At 39.1% G+C, this 16,583-nt stretch overlaps 1 protein-coding gene across 1 annotated transcript; it reads left to right on the forward strand.

Annotated features, from left to right (window-relative positions):
* Nucleotides 1-676: 676 nt before the first annotated feature.
* Nucleotides 677-16,032, forward strand: brap (BRCA1 associated protein). Its single transcript, XM_086301534.1, has 13 exons — nucleotides 677-1,124; nucleotides 1,301-1,462; nucleotides 3,206-3,407; nucleotides 3,658-3,847; nucleotides 4,244-4,357; nucleotides 5,944-6,092; nucleotides 6,457-6,532; nucleotides 6,645-6,783; nucleotides 7,496-7,605; nucleotides 7,681-7,770; nucleotides 8,407-8,510; nucleotides 9,183-9,322; nucleotides 13,895-16,032. Exons 1-13 carry the CDS (start codon nucleotides 1,046-1,048, stop codon nucleotides 14,122-14,124), a joined length of 1,785 nt encoding a protein of 594 aa, XP_086157660.1. The 5' UTR covers nucleotides 677-1,045; the 3' UTR covers nucleotides 14,125-16,032.
* Nucleotides 16,033-16,583: the final 551 nt, after the last annotated feature.

Here is a 16,583-nt window from a genome sequence, read left to right on the forward strand (position 1 = left end):
TCATACAAAGGACCTCAAACCCAGGATGGAGAGTGTAATAGAAAAGTTGACACAAGATGATGAACAAAACTGGAGAGAAGGTAGAAAACCCACTGTGGTGACACCTTAGAGGGAGCAGCCAAAATAAGATGATGATGAACATCCGAGAGTGTGGAGACAGAGAACGTGGCATTTGAACTCCATGTCAGCTATCAGTATTTAAAATGAAGATGATGGAAATTTTGGGGGCCTTTTGGTTGGTGGAAGATATTAAGAACATTTCAAGGTAAAATTGAATATTCATATTTTGGCGGGCATATATATTATTCAGAAGTCTCTAAAGAGGTTCTGAGGCAGGTTTTATCTGAAGACCAGCATATGTGTCTACTTGTCAAAGGTTTCTTGTAAGGAAATAAAAGAGACTGCTCTATAATGAGAATGCACTTCAGTCATGAGTGAGTCAGTCATAAAAATGTCAATGTGCTACGACAAAGGGAGAAATGTGGGACATTTTGCCTTGCAATACAAGGAAAAACACCTTTTCCTGTTAAAGTAGTCACCATCATCTTTTTCTTCTTTTGGCTGCTCTCTTTAGGGGTCGCCTCAGCAAAATAATCTGCCTCCATCTGTTCTTAGTATCTTTTTCTGTCACACCACAGGGGAAAAGGGAACAAGAATTTAAAAAAAACAAAACAAACAAACAGCAGAGGGCAGTAATACACCGCTGTAGCGTCTACTCTGCCTTACTCAAATTAAAGAAGAAAAAGCTGAAGAAGACGAAGAAGAAGGGGAAGTGGTTCGACACAGCTAGCTTGTATTAGTATTCAAAACAAATCTGATTTGTGTTTTTATGCGCGGAAAAGAAAGAAAAAAACTGTGCATAAAATGAAAGTTTTGAAGCTAAACTGAAAGCTCTTTGCTTCTGCTGTATTTGTCTGCTTACTGTAATTAGACACGAACTGAATATCTTGCCAGTCATCCAGCTAGCTCTACGTGCTAGCTCTTTTAGCTCAGCTGTCAGCGGCTTGTTTTGTTCTGTGTTAAGTGGCATCCCCAGTTATAACACATGAGTGTGTCGCTGGTCGTTATTCGTCTGGAGTTAGCCGACCAGTCACCTTTTCCACAAGGTTTCCAGTACTGCGCTGGTGAGTTTTATTCTCTTAATTTTCAAATATCTGCTGAAAGTTAAACAGCTAACCAACAATAGGCGTGAAGACCCAATTGTCCACTGTTAGTCGTTTTACTGTTTTCACAAGGTAATTTCAAACTAACGAATTGCTTCATTATAGCTAATGCCTGACTCTGTTCCTCTCGTGTGCAGTTGAAGGCATGTCAGAGGAGGAGCTGCAGGAGAAAGCTCTGGGTTTAGCCAAACACAGTCTGAGTGGAAAAACCGACCTGGAAAGATCAGCTGTGCTGCACCAGCACATCGGCAGCAGAGCCATGGGGGACATGGTGATAGAGACCTTTGAGCCCAGCCCAAGTAAGAATTTTCCTGATGTTTAAGTGTACCTATATATGACATAAAATATGAAAAGCATAAAAGGTCAGCTCTGAGTGCAAGACTTTAGTGTTTTTATCACACTGAACCTAATTCAGCATCTTAATAACTATTAATGTCAACGTTTGTATGGTTAGTAAATAATATTTCTGAAAAGCCAGGCAGGTGAGAAATAACAGGGAAGAAAATGAAAGTGTAAAATACTGACACCAGTAAAATACACTATCTTTTCCATATGTGGTCATCAGGTGACTGTGTATCATGTATAAAACACACAATACTTTCTGGCTATTTTGTTAGGTTTACACCTACTATGTCAGGCCCCTTTTGCATCCAGACATGCCTTAATTCTTCATTGCACAGGGCTAACAAGGTGCTGGAAATGTTACTCAGTTTTTGGTCTATAATCTATTGATTTGCTAGCTACGCATTCGTGACACATATCTCCCGTTCCACAACATCCCAAATATATTGTATTGCAGCGGTCCCCATCCTTTTTTGTGCCACGGACCGGTTTAATGTCAGAAAATATTTTTACGGACCGGCCTTTAAGGTGTCGCGGATAAATACAACAAAATAAAATGATACGACCAAGACAAAAACTGTGGTATTTTATAAATATAATAATAAATGCAGATTCACTGTGTAATTGTGTAACTTTATTAGCAGTGTCCTCCTGAAATGCGCCAACAACATTGAGAGTAACATCCTCCTCTCTGCCCCTTAATGCTCTTTGGTCACTATGGTAATGCAGAAATATTTCTTTCAAAATAAGACACACAACTACAACACGGGAAAAGACCCAGGGAAACCAAGGTAACGATAAAAACCCTGAAAACCATAAATTTCACAGCAGAGCCGCAACTCTCGCGGCCCAGTACCAAATGACTCACGGACTGGTGGCCCCGGGGTTGGGGACCGCTGTTTTATTGGATTGAGATGTGGTGTCTGTGAAGGTCATTCTCCCTGCTGGAAGCAGCCATCAGAGGATTGAAAATAGTCAGCAGCAATACTCAGATCAGCAGCTGTGGTGTTAAAACGATGATCAGTTGATACTGAGAGGCTCTTGACTCTAAATGTCCCGAGAAACTGTCCCCCACAGTATTATTCTGCCACCAGTCTGAACCATTGATGCAAGCCAGGATCCATACTTTCATGTTTTTTGCCTGAAATTCTCACCTTACCAGCCAGATTTCGCAGAAGAAAACTAGACTCATCAGAGCAGACAACATTTTTCACATCCACCTAACTGTTTGGCTTTGGTCAGTCTGTCTGAATTGTAGCCTGTGGAGATGGATGTGCTGGAAAATCCCAGTAGATTATCAGTTTCTAAAATACTCATACCAGTCCTTCTGGCACCAACAACCATGACATGTTCAAAGTAATTTAAGTCACCTTTGGCCTCCATAAATAAAATGTGCCATTTATACATATTCATCCTCTTTCTTGTCCTCTCATTTCTTAGTTTGTAGAGCCTCAGTTTCTCTTTTCGCCTCTACTCACATCTTACTTCATTCCTTCCGAGAGATGTGAGCTGAGGAAGCAACGAATTTTAAAGCCATTTTAAATAATTAGAACATTTGGCGTATTTAGGCGTAGAATAGGCCTGCATGTCTATTCTACCTGTTTTTTAATTCTTGTAAGCAGGAATGAAAGTAAGTTGGTTTTGTCTGTTCATACACATTAAAAATATATATAATCTAAATTGCTGAATTTCTCTTCCAGACACAGGTGGACGTGAGGAGCGGAACAGTGAAATTCAGGATGCAAAGACTGGTGTAGACAGTCAGGAGGGTGCAGAGGATAGGTTTACGACAGGCACAGCTCCGGACTCACCCTCCAAGCAGCTCCCGGACCAGATCTCTTTCTTCAGCGGGAACCCGTCAGTGGAGATCATTCACGGTATCATGCACCTCTACAAGACCAAGTGAGTCTCATCTGGTGTGTTTATGACAGATGTGATGAGGTGAACAATAGGGATCTGTATTTGGGCACTTTTTATCAGATCATTGTCGGCTAAATTGCAGCTGATAAAAGTCTGATGCTTTCTTTATTGAACTCCAGAGTCCACCTCAAACTGCATGTAATGATACAATTTCACTTCCACCATTTCAAGCTAACATTGACGTTTTAGTCACAATTCTTGTTTTCTTGTTTTTCCCTGCTCTTTATTGCAGCAAAATGACATCACTGACTGAAGATGTCAGGCGCAGCGCTATGGTGTGCATCATCACCGTCCCAGCGACCATGACCAGCCATGACCTTATGAAGCTCATGGCTCCTTTTAATGATGTCATGGAGCACATGAAGATCATACGGGACTCTACCCCTAACCAATACATGGTTCTCATTAAATTCTGCACACAGGTATCATCTCCTTCACTTTTCCCTCCGCAAGTGAAGTTTGAAGGATGTTGGTGTATGTTTTTGTAAGCCTGCATCAAAAAATTCAATGAATAGTAATAATTGTTGGTACTTGATGTGAGGTTTAGGCAGTTCAGGGTTTTCAGCCTCTCTGTAACATAAACAAATGCTGCCATATTGCAAAATGTTTTAGTTTTGTTTCTCAACTATAGTAATATTGATTTTTACAGTTTTATTTTATTCTCGCAGTTTTTTGGCAATAGACCTTGGGATTTTGATCAATTCAGAGTTCTGAGAGCTTCATGCTTAGAGATGACAGAGTATTAACTGCTGCTTTAATACAATTAACTGTATATAACTGTTCCAAATACAATACGTTTCCGGCTCTCTTATTTGTAGGCAGACGCAGACAGTTTTTACACAGCATGCAATGGCCGCCAGTTCAACTCTATAGAGGAAGCAGTGTGCCAGCTGGTCTATGTGGAGCGAGCAGAGGTCATCAAGTCTGAAGAAGTGAGTGATTTTTGGTTTTTAGCTTTTACACATTATTCAGTCTGCAGCAGGTGGGTGGTGTTTGTGAAGTTATTAGAGGATATTTATCTGAGAATATTAGAGATACACGTTAGTTAATGTTACAAGTGCATTGGTGGGAACAAAAACAAAAAAGTTTGGTGATTTGTGGAAACAAGTCACTCTTTTTTTTTTTTCTTTTTTTTTTTAAATAGTCAACAGAGTCCATTAACAAAAACTTGGTTTGGTTTGCTTTGTGTTTTTTAATTAGATCCTGTGTTTTGGGAGATAGAATTGCTTTACAATTACTTACTTTTTTTGTCAGTGGTGTCTGGTGTGAAACAGCTGGTTTACAGCAGGCAGTGTGCCAAAAATGTTTTAATATCACATTGACCATAACTTATACTGATTTTTTTTTTCCTCTAAACTGCAACAGTTTCTAAGAACTGCATTTAAATATAACCCCTTTTTGGCATTTTATATTACTCATTCTGCTTTAATAAAGGTGCTTTTGTCATCTTATGGTGTTATTTTTGTGCCTCTATTCTGAGCACATGTTAAAAATAAAAATTGCAAGCGCAAATGTTGCATTTTGAGGAGAAAATAATTTTGAGTGAAGAAAAGTATTTCAGTGTTTGCTCTTATCCATATACACTCACACAATAACAGTCCCTCTTGCTCAGTTGTTGGATTTGCTCAGGTCTCTGCTTTGTGTGCTGACAGACATCTGTGGACCTGCTCTCAGTGGGTCGCTTTTCCTCTCAACATATCTGCTCTGTGCATTAGCCACTGCATTCCGGAAACACGGTCCAGAATGTAGCTAAATCTAGTGGAGTGATTTAGTTTAAACTAGATTAAAACCAGCAAAAAAAATAAATAAATAAATAAATAAAAATTATATATTTTAAAATATAATAATTAAACATACTAACCGAAAATGGATTTAGCTACATTCTGGACCGTGTGTTCGGAATGCAGTGGCTAGAAAGCTGATTGGCTCTTTTGGTCTCCAGTCAGAATTTTTGTATCCAAGTCTGTGATTGGTTGGTTTTGTGGCACACTTGTAACGGCTTACAGAAAGAATTGAGCGTGCAGGAAGCAGGGATGTTGAGAGCGGGAACGACACACTGAGAGCAGGTCCACAGATGTCGGTCAGCACACAGAGCAGAGATCTGAGCAAGAGCAAATATCAACAACTGAGCGAGAGGGGCCGTTATTGTGTGTGTATATGGATAATGGCAAACACTGAAATACATTTCTTGCATGCAGCAATGAATTTTGTTCGCTCAAATTAAACTTTTCTTCCCTCAAAATCATTTTCTCCTCAAAATGCAACATTTGCGCTTGCAATTTTTTTTTACATGCACTCAGAATAGAGGCACAAAAATAACATTATATCATCTCACCTATTGGTGTTTGCTGTTTACACCCTTTACATTGTGTGCAGCCAGAACGAATATAAGTCCGTTTAAATCAGTCCTTCTCTGTTGTTTCAGTATTAAAACCCAGAATTTTTTTTAAAGTGATTTCTTGTCTCTTACCATCAACCTCCTTTCTTCCGTTCTTTCCTTCCTGCTCCGTCTCCTCAGGGAGCCAGTCTTCCAGTGATGGAGCTGACTGAGTTGCCCAAGTGCACTGTGTGCCTGGAGAGAATGGACGAGTCTGTTAATGGCATCCTCACCACTCTGTGCAACCACAGCTTTCACAGCCAGTGTCTCCAGCGCTGGGAAGATGCCTCGTGAGTTGAATGCACATACAAGTTCCCCTGTATTTACTACATCAGTTTCAACTTGGTAGTTAGCTAATTTTTGCTTACTCAATTTAAAACACTTGATATTAGACAATAAAACCTATTTCTGACTTACTTTAACAAAGTATGTGAAAAGATCTGTTCTTATCTGCCAGCTTTAAGTCAATCATGTGTGATAGTTTCTCTGATGTAGTTTAAATGCATTCACCTGATATTCACTCCACTGGATATTTCTCCAGGCTTTGTCATTTTGTGCCATGTGTTGTTTTTGTCCTGCTCTTTACATGCATTCTCCTGATTTACAAAAGACAACTGCATGTTTGTGACAAAGCCGAATGTGTGTTGTTTTCAGGTGTCCTGTATGTAGGTACTGTCAAACACCAGAACCAGTTGAAGAGAACAAATGCTTTGAATGTGGAGTGCAGGAGGTAAGCTGTTTCACTCTCCCACAGTGGTGTAATAGAAGATAATCACTTGATCTTCTTGCTTTTTGCTTTTAACCTTCTTTTTTTTTGTCCCTCATTGAATCTTTCTTCATAGAATCTGTGGATATGCTTGATCTGCGGTCATATTGGATGTGGTCGCTACGTTAGCCGCCATGCCTACAAGCACTTTGAAGAAACACAGCATACCTACGCTATGCAGCTCACCAATCACCGAGTCTGGGACTACGCAGGAGGTACTGGATTTTGTGCATGCTGCTGTTAAAATGATGCATGTTTTGCTTTTTCTTATTTTCTGTTGTACTTATACTGTTACAGCAGTTGATGCTCATATACTGTACTGGAGTTCAATATTGGGCTCGGCCTTCAGACTGCTTTTCAGTTGCTAAATGTATGTTCTTTCTGTCTATGTTATAGAGAAAGAATAGCTCTAATATGGCCATCTCAGTCACAGAAGTCTAACCTCATGTGCTATATCTTCAAAACTTCTGTTTACAAGGGCAAACCTATCACCAGAAAGCTGGTTTTAAGGGAGAAGAGATAAAACACTTTATACAAAGTTATACAAAGATTATTTTGAACCGCAAACCAGGCAAAGTTGTTGGTAGACTCCAAAAACAAAAAGTATGAAGCTGAAAATGAGCAGAATGGTTTCTCTTTAAGGAGGGTGGCTGTAAATTACCAGAATAATTTGCTGCTATAATCAGTTTTCTCCCCATAGGGGGCAGAAGAATACCTAAATAAGTTGGAGCCAGACTCATTATCAGCTTTTATGAAGTCCTGATAGCAAACAGTTCTGCCCTGTAGTAACTAGAGAGACAGTGAAGCCAAAAACAAGAAGGCAAAGTGTAAAAATGACAGAATAGTCTGTAATGATTTTATTTGATGTCTTTTGAAATGTGTTTTGGAAAGTATAATACCTGACTAAGGCTATTGCTGGTATTGTAGATAACTATGTACATCGGCTTGTGGCCAGTAAGACTGACGGGAAGATGGTGCAGTATGAGTGTGAGGGAGACACCTGCCAGGCAGAGAAAATTGATGCACTCCAGCTAGAGGTGAGCATCTGCTGTTGTTGTTTTGTAACGGCAATCGACATCAAAATGTTCTAAATGAGTTCTCTCTGTCTGCAGTACTCATACCTGCTGACAAGTCAGCTCGAGTCTCAAAGAATTTACTGGGAGAATAAGATTGTTCATCTGGAGAAGGAGACAGCTGAAGAGGTACTTGTGGACAAATGCAACACAAGTTTTGCAATCCCTTAATGAATATTGACTTATATCAGGCTGTAAAGTTTAGAAGAACCAAACTGAGGCATAGAAGTCGAGCTCTAGATTCCACTCGATTTACTGATACACATGGATGGTATGGTAAATGGACTGATTCTTATTTAGCGCTTTTCTACTCTCCTGGAGCACTCAAAGTACTTTATACAACATCTGAACTAATAATCACAAATGAACAATTCATAGCAAACACAAAGGTAAACACTTGTAAGTTAGACTGTGTTTCATCATGTTCTCTTGCTGACAACATCTTGAACAGTATTGGCTTATATCTACTCATGGGAGAACTGTTGAGAGCAAAGGACTCACTAGCTGCCCCAAATACAATGAACAATCGCCACAGACACTAATATAACTTATCACTTACAGCTACTTATTCACTTATAAAAATGTACATTTCTTAGCAGTTTAGAGTGGATTGGTTTGCTAAGCAGCACATGTGCAGTAGTATAGGACCCCAGTCCCGGCTTAGTCCATCTCGATTTATCTATTGCCCTCTTGTGGAAATGCAAAACACAGGTCCTTTGTCCCAGCTGCCTTTTTCTAACCTCTATCTTTTTGTACATATTTCAGATAAACAACATGAAAGCGAAATTTAAGGAGACATTGGAGCGCTGTGATAACCTAGAGCGACGGTTAGGAGAAATGAGCAAAGACAAACAGAGCATAGAGAAAAAGTAGGTGTTCGGTTACTTTTTTATATTGTGTGTTCAGTGGTCCCAGTAGTTGTTGGTATCTGTGCTCTTTTTTTTATGAACCAATTGGACAGTGTGGTTGCACTATAGACTTGAGTGTATAACGCAAACTAAAACTCTAAAAATTATTTAGTGGAGGAGATAAAGTTATATCCCCACAGCACATAAAACAATTCAACCAAGGCTCTCAATATGTAGTCTTGAGGTGGGAAAATTCCTCATTTCCTTAGCAAACGATTGTTTGACAGCTGAAAATGCCCTAACAAGCACTTACTCAGATCCCATTTTTGTGCTTTTTTTTTTTTTTTTTTTTTTAAATAACTGGAACTACAGAGGAAACAGGATTAAATGCCTTATTTGAAGAGTTGTCATTGTGGCTTGCAAAATGTGCAGTGGAGCAGTAAATCTTTGTTGCTGCATGGTCAACCAGGTATTGGGTGTGTCACTTCTATGATGCAGGCTCAAATTGATAGTAACATTGCTTTTCCTGCTATAACAAGCCAAAGTTTCTGCTGTTAAAAGCTTTATTTACATTACAACTTCTTAGTTTAGTTAAACCCAATCAGACACCCAGACTTTAGACCAAATAATCTATAGGGCTTGTTTTTGTATGGAACCTGACAACATGCAGCACTGCTGCATTTCTACTTTCAGATGCACTCAGTTGAACAGTCGAGTGGTGAAGCTGAGCCAAGAGCTGACGGAGGAGCAGGAGATGAACCGCTGTCTGAGAGCCAATCAGGCACAGCTGCAGGTACAGCTGTCAGAGGACGAACGCAAAGCAAAAGAAAGCGGTATGTAAAGAGAGACCAATAAGTCATGTAGTAGTACTCAATATTGATGCTCTGTATTAACTCAGTGGGTTGAAAACTGTAGCATGCTGGTATAAACAGTTTTATCACAGTGGTGATATCAAGTTGTCGAAGCACAGCAAAAAATGGAACTTCTGAGGATGTTGATGCTTCAACTGAGAGGAAAAAACAAAAACGCTTCAAGTGCTGGACGTATTATTTTGTCAGCCTGCCAAATTCACAAATGAAAGAAGCCTCAGAGTGAACAATGCAGTGCAATATTTCCATGATTAATGTGTGATTTGTATATTTTATTTTTAAAACCGTTGTGATACCCTATGTTCAGAGTAACATATACCAACAGGGAAGTGTAGCATGTTCAATTTGGCACAGCATGTTTACACATGCTGATAGAAGAATTTAATTTAGACTTTTTCAAGGTTTTCTTTAATTGGCATTAAATAGCACCGGCTACAAATAAATGTGAACCTGAATTCTTTGTACACTTCTTGTTAGTTTTCATTTGTATATTTTTAATTTTAGTGTGTATATGCTCCAAATGCATGAGGTAAAGGTACAACACTGGTGGCCAGAGTACAGAAAGGATTCTTTTAGATATTTTAACTTCAAGCCTGCTAGTTCACTATTGCATCACCTATTGCTTTAAACAGAAACTGATGAAAGTAGTTGCGAATCTAGAGCAACGGGTTGGTGGAGAAGAATGAGTAACAGGACCGTTCCCAATGATTGGCTGCTGGTTGCTTAGAATATGTAAATACTCAAAATGAAAAAAGGACCTTTGACTATGAAACAGCATGGGTTATTTTTATTTCAGGGCTGTAGTGAGAAACTAGTTCCTCTTTGCACAGAAATATTTGCAAATCATTAACAAATTGCTTAGCCTGCGGCTGAGTACAGTCATTCTGCAAGCAGACAGGAACCACATACACCAAAGAAGTGTTTTTAATATAGATGGACAGAGTCAAACACTTAGGAGATTCATAAATTTTGTAAGCAGTCTCTCTGCTTTCAAACCAGCTTCAGTCTATATTTTCAGATTATTAAAATCTTCTTTACTTATGATTAAAATCTGCAGTGTAAAGCATTTACTGACACCTACTTTGTAGTGTATTACTATCAGAGCACCATTTGCTCTGGACTCAACACAAGGCGGCTTTCATCACTGTTTTGCCTGAGGCAAGTTAAGTATCAGGTCAGAGGTTTGAATGGAAATTTTAGGTTTACAGTTTCACCATACCTGTATTTTTCCTGGCACACACAGTTGTGAGGGTCAAGATTATTTAAACAAATATCCTCCTGGGCATGTGCTGTGTGTTAATGTAGAAAAAAAATATAGTAAAAATGTCAGTTTTGACTCTTTCACAGAATGTTATATTCTAAATGGACTGGACTTGCATAGCAGTTTGCTACTTCAGGCACTTTTTACTACAAGCTTCATTTACCCAATGTCACACACCTGTGTGTGTGTGTGTGTGTGCCTGGTTTGGTTGTTTGTTTGTTTTTTTCAATTCACCTAAGCATACTCATAGACACTCAGACTCCAAAGGATGTATTTGGGGGTAAGCTCAAGGTTCAGCCTCTTGCCCGGGGATGCTTTGAAATACTTTGGAATGCTGACTGGGGGGTGAACCACAAAGCTATAGTTAATAACCTGCTCTGCCTCCTGAACCACAGACATACATGTTCTTTCCTGTTAGAACTGACTGGGCTCGAATTGAGGTGATCACAGTCCTCCTGAAAAGGCTGTGCGATATGACCAAAATCTGATATCCCGATATAAGAATGTAACATTTTCTGTAAATTCTGTGAATCTCGGGCAGCTCGTCTTGCGGGAAGTGTTTCCAGCTGCGCGTCATGTAGCTGGAGTTGAGTGTTTTAACTGATGCATGAAACGATACATTTTTAGACATAAGTTGTAACGGCCGCAGTTTTCTTTGTGAGTATTTATAGATAGGTGTACTGCGGGGAAAAGCCTGTTCTAACATTTGAGTCTATGGTTAATTTTTTAGCACATGGCGGCTCTTTTTTAATCCTCATCCGTAAATAATTTGCTCTTTCACGTGATTCAGTTTATTTTGAAAAGTCTCAACAGAATCGTGAGCTTTATTGTGAAAGGTTTATGTGGAACATAAACAAGCGGACACGCGATGCTGTTACCGTCGTTGTTGCTAACCACAACGCATAAAAACAGGGGCTTGTCCGTCTGTAGTGTGTTTATATTAAATATAAGAGAAAGAGAGAACTTTAAGAAATTAATATAGCCACTACAGTGACCATCAAAACGATGAAAAAATATTGCCATGAACAGTTTATTTTGCGACACCACGAAACAAACGATAGCGTAAAATGAAACGATAGACGTTTTTATATCATCATCCGATATATATCGTTATATCGAACAGCCCTACCTCCGAGTAAATGTGCAGTCATATTCGTTGTGTTCCCACTAGTGCTGTCAGCGTTAATCTCGTTGAAATGACATTAACGCCACAACACGGCAAATCTCCGTTAACGAGCTACCGCGGATCGCCCCGTGCGTGGGGCTGGACGGCCAACACGTTAACGAGCTAACTGCGCTAACACACTAGTTCCCACCAATGTAATTGAGCATTGCGTGGCACATCCAACATACTGTTTTACTTTAGTCCATGATTCGCTTACCTTCAGGGTCATACGTCACATGAAAACCAAAATAGTTCCAAACGCCAGATCTGAATGAGGGTGGGGGAGGTTCAATTTGCCATGTTGCAACGAGCTTAACTTCTGTCTCGCTAGCTTCCCCTGCGCTCAGTGAATCTGCGTTTGACTACTCCGCCTAGGCTGCACTGTCGAGCACAGATCCACTGAGCGCTCAACACAGACAGCATCGTCAGAAGGAAAGTTGATAAAATAAATTAAAAATTTTGTCTTGTTCGATACATATGCGTACCGAACCGAAAGCACTGTATCGAACGGTTCAATATCGATACAAGTATCGTTGCACCCCTACTTCTTATGTTCTGTAAACTTTAGTAACTGAACTGCTCTTTCAGGTTTTTGCAAACAGTGCAGCCACTGATTATGTTAACACAGTGATCTGTTCTTGGCAGAGGTATAGCAGTCTTTTCTTTGTTTAGAGTAATTGTGGTGCAGCTTCATTTATTAGCAGCTGATATGTAGGTGGTGGATATGCAGAAATCAGTAATCTGGGTTAGGAACGGAAAAACTTAATCCACAGTGACATAAGTGTGACAGCATTCTAATCAAATATTAGTATCACGTCCAAGACTGGTAAAATCCAAGACTGTGGAGTTGACTTAGGACAGCTGAATGGGATCAATAATATACCAACCAGCTTGTCTGTATGAAAACACCAGAAGTCGTTTTGGGGTGGCAGTCGGCTAAGCAGGGTATTAAGAAGGAGTATCCTTTCTCCCAGTCACACTTTCACAAGTGTCACAATTTCTTGTCTGTCTTCAGAACGCCTGCGGTACAGTGCCAGCATGATATAATGATAATCACCTTTGCCAGTCTCAGCTTTCATTTGTTGTGATTAATTAGCTGACATATATGGCAACACTAATACATCAGCGATAATGTTTGCTAATAATAACAGCTGAAAGGCAGACCTCCAGTGATGTGTGGAATGTGACGTGGTTGTTGGAGGGTTGCACTTTTTTTTCTCCCCCATTTCTTCTATTTTGTGTGTGGCTGAGAATTTCCCTCCAAGATCTGTGACTTTACGCCCCTTGTTTCCTCGTTGTATACTGCTGATCAGCACAGGAAATAGAACACTGAACATTGTATTTCACATCAGCTCTTAGGGAAGAAATTATTTAGATTGTCAGCTTCAGACCTTATGATTATAATCTCTGTAGATTTCCATACTTTTTGTATAGCTTTTCTAATGCTTACGATTCTACATGTTTATGGAAGTTCGCAACAAGGTCAGCAATGGGGGTTGCATGTAATCAGTAGCATGTTTCAAGTCCATTTCAAGCAAAGCATTTGTTCTTTTACATTGTGTTTACGAGTTCAGCCTCGTGTAAATGCCTCAGCAGTTCCACCCCCACAATGCTTTAAAGTAGCTTTTGATGTTTTTAATGATAAGTTTGTCAGGTGAAAAATTTCAAACAGTGTTTGAGAGGACTTCAGCTGACTTTGCAACAGTGTTTAAGTTTATAGAGCTTCACAGCAAACTGTATATGTATAAATGGCTGTCTGTCCCTCAGTGACACATAACTCATTTGGTTATTTGTGTCATTTGAGGATTTAGCAAATGACTAGATGTGTAAGATCACAACTTAATACATCTAAGACCTGTAAAGCAGACTGACTGTTGAACAGGAAAAAAGTAAAGGGCACAGTGTTGGAGTAATAGTAATAACAAATCTGTATAAACACAGGGTTCCTGCAACTGACACTGCTTGGGCCTTTAAATAATATCATTACTCAATAAATGCTAGTTAGTTAAAACTGTTATCATCTGTCTGGATAAATATGAGTGAATGAATGAACACGTTTAGCTCTACTTTAACCTGTTCACTGTTTGTTCCTTGTTGGCTTCTTTTATAGACGATCGTAAAGATGGAACAATAGCAGAACTGCAGGAACAGCTGAGAGACGTGATGTTTTATCTGGAGACCCAGCAGCAGATTGAACATCTTCCACCAGAGGCTCGCAGCGAAATTCAAGAGGGACAGATCAACATCCCAGCCAGCCCATCTGACGGCGCTCTGGGTTCGGCAGGAGCAGGCCCTTCCTCTGGCAGGGGCAGAAGAGGCCGAGGCAGGAAGAGGAAGTAGGCATGGCCTAAACTCAACTGGAACATGCTAGAAACTGTGTTGCTGCTTCTCACTGTGGACATGTTTGTGACTGAGCCCAGCCCTTTATTCAATGTGTATCTGCATTATTGTAATTCTTAATAGGGTAAAGGCAGGAAGAAGGAGTAAATGTTGATAATATTTACCTGCACATTTTCCTAGCATAACTCCTAGCTCCTACAAGAAGAGCATAAGAGATAGATCGCTCAGTCACTCAAAACATCAGTGTGATCTAAATGTCCTCTTCTCTTTCCAAAACTTAAAAGTATATATTTTGATCACAATTTATATTTATTTGATCAGAAATATTTCATCTGTGCCCAGGTAGTACCATATTATAGTACTTCTTTTCAAACACTGCGTGATCTTTTTATTATCTTAAAATGCAAAGATGGTTCTTTTACAAGTGAGAGAAGAATCAAGGAAATTTATGTCCACATTTTCTGAGTTTTTCCTTCATTTCTTTGGACTCGGCTGTTTCATCTGTTATGTTCCAATGTTTTTTTTGTTTCTCTTTTTGTTCCTCCACTTTAAGTAGAAACACTCGTCAGAGAACATGGAGGAGAAAATGCCTTTTTCAGCAGTGCATTGTATTGGGACAGGAGTCAGTGTTCACAGAATGCACAGTATTTTTGTATGAGGAGCAGGAAGCATGTTTTGCCATGTTTTCACCATCTAGGTTAGTGATTCCCAACCACTAGTACAACTTGTGTACCTCAGAGGATTCTACAGCATTACCAGGAAGTAGTTCAAAGGATTGTGTATGTTTGCTAATGATTTATTGAAACTATGTGGCTCCTTCCATCAATCTGTATTGTCCCAGTATCCCTTATTTTCCAGCTAATTTCCTGGAAATCTTTCTCAGAATTTCTCCCATAATATTCCCAAGACTGTAGTTATTGACTCTAAAACTAAAGTCTAATATGATTTTTTTAATTTACCCTTTAAAACTCTTAATATTACTGGCTGCTATTCTATTATTCCTCCATTTAAAGATGATTTTAAATTACAAATATTGTGCCATTTGATGACATTGACCTTTGGCTCTAAGACATTATGATAAGCATCTGTATTATTATGCCATATAAACATTAAGATTTTCAGAGAAATTATTAAAATAACCAGGGTACATTAGTTGTACCCTGGTTATGTGTTAAATACAATACCATACCAGAAAAAACACCAGAAGCAACTGTGACCTTTGCAGTTACAATCCTGAACATGGTGTCATAACCTAGATGATGAAATAAGTGACTCAGCTCCCTCCTTGAATACTAAGATTTTTTTCCCTTGCAAAATGTTCACAATAAAGTTTTAGATGAATCCCTAAGGCCTTAATTAAAAACTGGTGCAGAAAGCACACATTGATTTTTTTTTTTTTTTTTTTTTTTTTTTCTATAAACAGCCACTCAAAAGATCATTCTATGCAAAAGATTCTTTACAGCCCTCTAAAAGGAACATAATAATTTCAGAAATATGAGATTTGCTGTCAGTTATTTGAGATGCTAACTGTGACATTGTCTGACAAGATATTTCACGCATATAGCCAGTGACGGCCAACAGGAACCAAGCTTGCTGGTTACTGTTGTTTGTAGACATGAGTATAGTATCGCTCTCGAAAGTTAAATGAAAAGATGTTTTTCCACAGTGATCATCAAGAGAAAAGCTGGAATGTACCTGTAGCGACTGCTTTGAGAGAGGAGATAAAGAGCTGTTTTTTTTCAGCCATAGAAGCTTTCATTTAAAAACAAAATACGGTAAGTCATGCTCCTGAAAACATCCGTTCATGCTGGGGTTTTGTTGTTTGTTTTATTGCCATGAAAGTGTTCAGTTTTTTGTTGTTAACACTAAAACTGTGCTGCCACTTTCAATAAAACATTTTCTGAAGTTTTTCTTGTTCTGGGGTAAAAAGTGTGTTAAGCTGAAACAGATGCATACTAGGTTGCCGTCAAGTGACGAATGATCTTTGTTGAAATGACATACTACGCAGCTGTGATGTTAAAGTGCAGACTGTCAGATCTAACTAATCCTTCTGCAGTCTACTACATTCACAGTTTATTACCAGCAGCCTGTTGAAAGTAAACTGTGTACATAGTTGGAAAACACAGACACGCTGACAGATTAAAAAGCTTGGTCTTCGTAGACACACCATCTACCTGGTAATTGGCATGCATTTCTCTCTACACTCCAAGACAAGTTTTAGGAACTTGTCATTTGTCACACTCTATACCTCCCCCCTGATGACATTTCAATCCTGTGCCTGTGTTTAGTAACAACTGTAGTCACAGGCAAATGATACTGCATGCAAACATTTTCCACACCTTTTATTTTTCTATTTATATCCCCAAGTATGGCCTCTAATGTTTCATCAGCCAGTGGAACTACAAGGGTCAGACATTTCAAGTTATTGATTAATCCTTGAGGAAAAATCAAATCAGGAG

The sequence above is a fragment of the Aulonocara sp. 'chitande type north' Nkhata Bay genome, linkage group LG7 (genome assembly GCF_057382095.1).
Source record: "Aulonocara sp. 'chitande type north' Nkhata Bay isolate Kocher_YH1m ecotype deep benthic linkage group LG7, A_spYH_male_GT1.1, whole genome shotgun sequence".
Lineage (NCBI taxonomy): Eukaryota > Metazoa > Chordata > Actinopteri > Cichliformes > Cichlidae > Aulonocara > Aulonocara sp. 'chitande type north' Nkhata Bay.

Excerpts from the sequence above, each read along its gene's own strand:
- brap (XM_086301534.1), top strand. The coding sequence starts at position 1,046 with ATGAGTGTGTCGCTGGTCGTTATTCGTCTGGAGTTAGCCGACCAGTCA. Across the intron at positions 7,606-7,680 it reads TTGATGCACTCCAGCTAGAG|TACTCATACCTGCTGACAAG; the intron begins GTGAGCATCTGC and ends CTCTGTCTGCAG. Across the intron at positions 9,323-13,894 it reads ACGCAAAGCAAAAGAAAGCG|ACGATCGTAAAGATGGAACA; the intron begins GTATGTAAAGAG and ends CTTCTTTTATAG.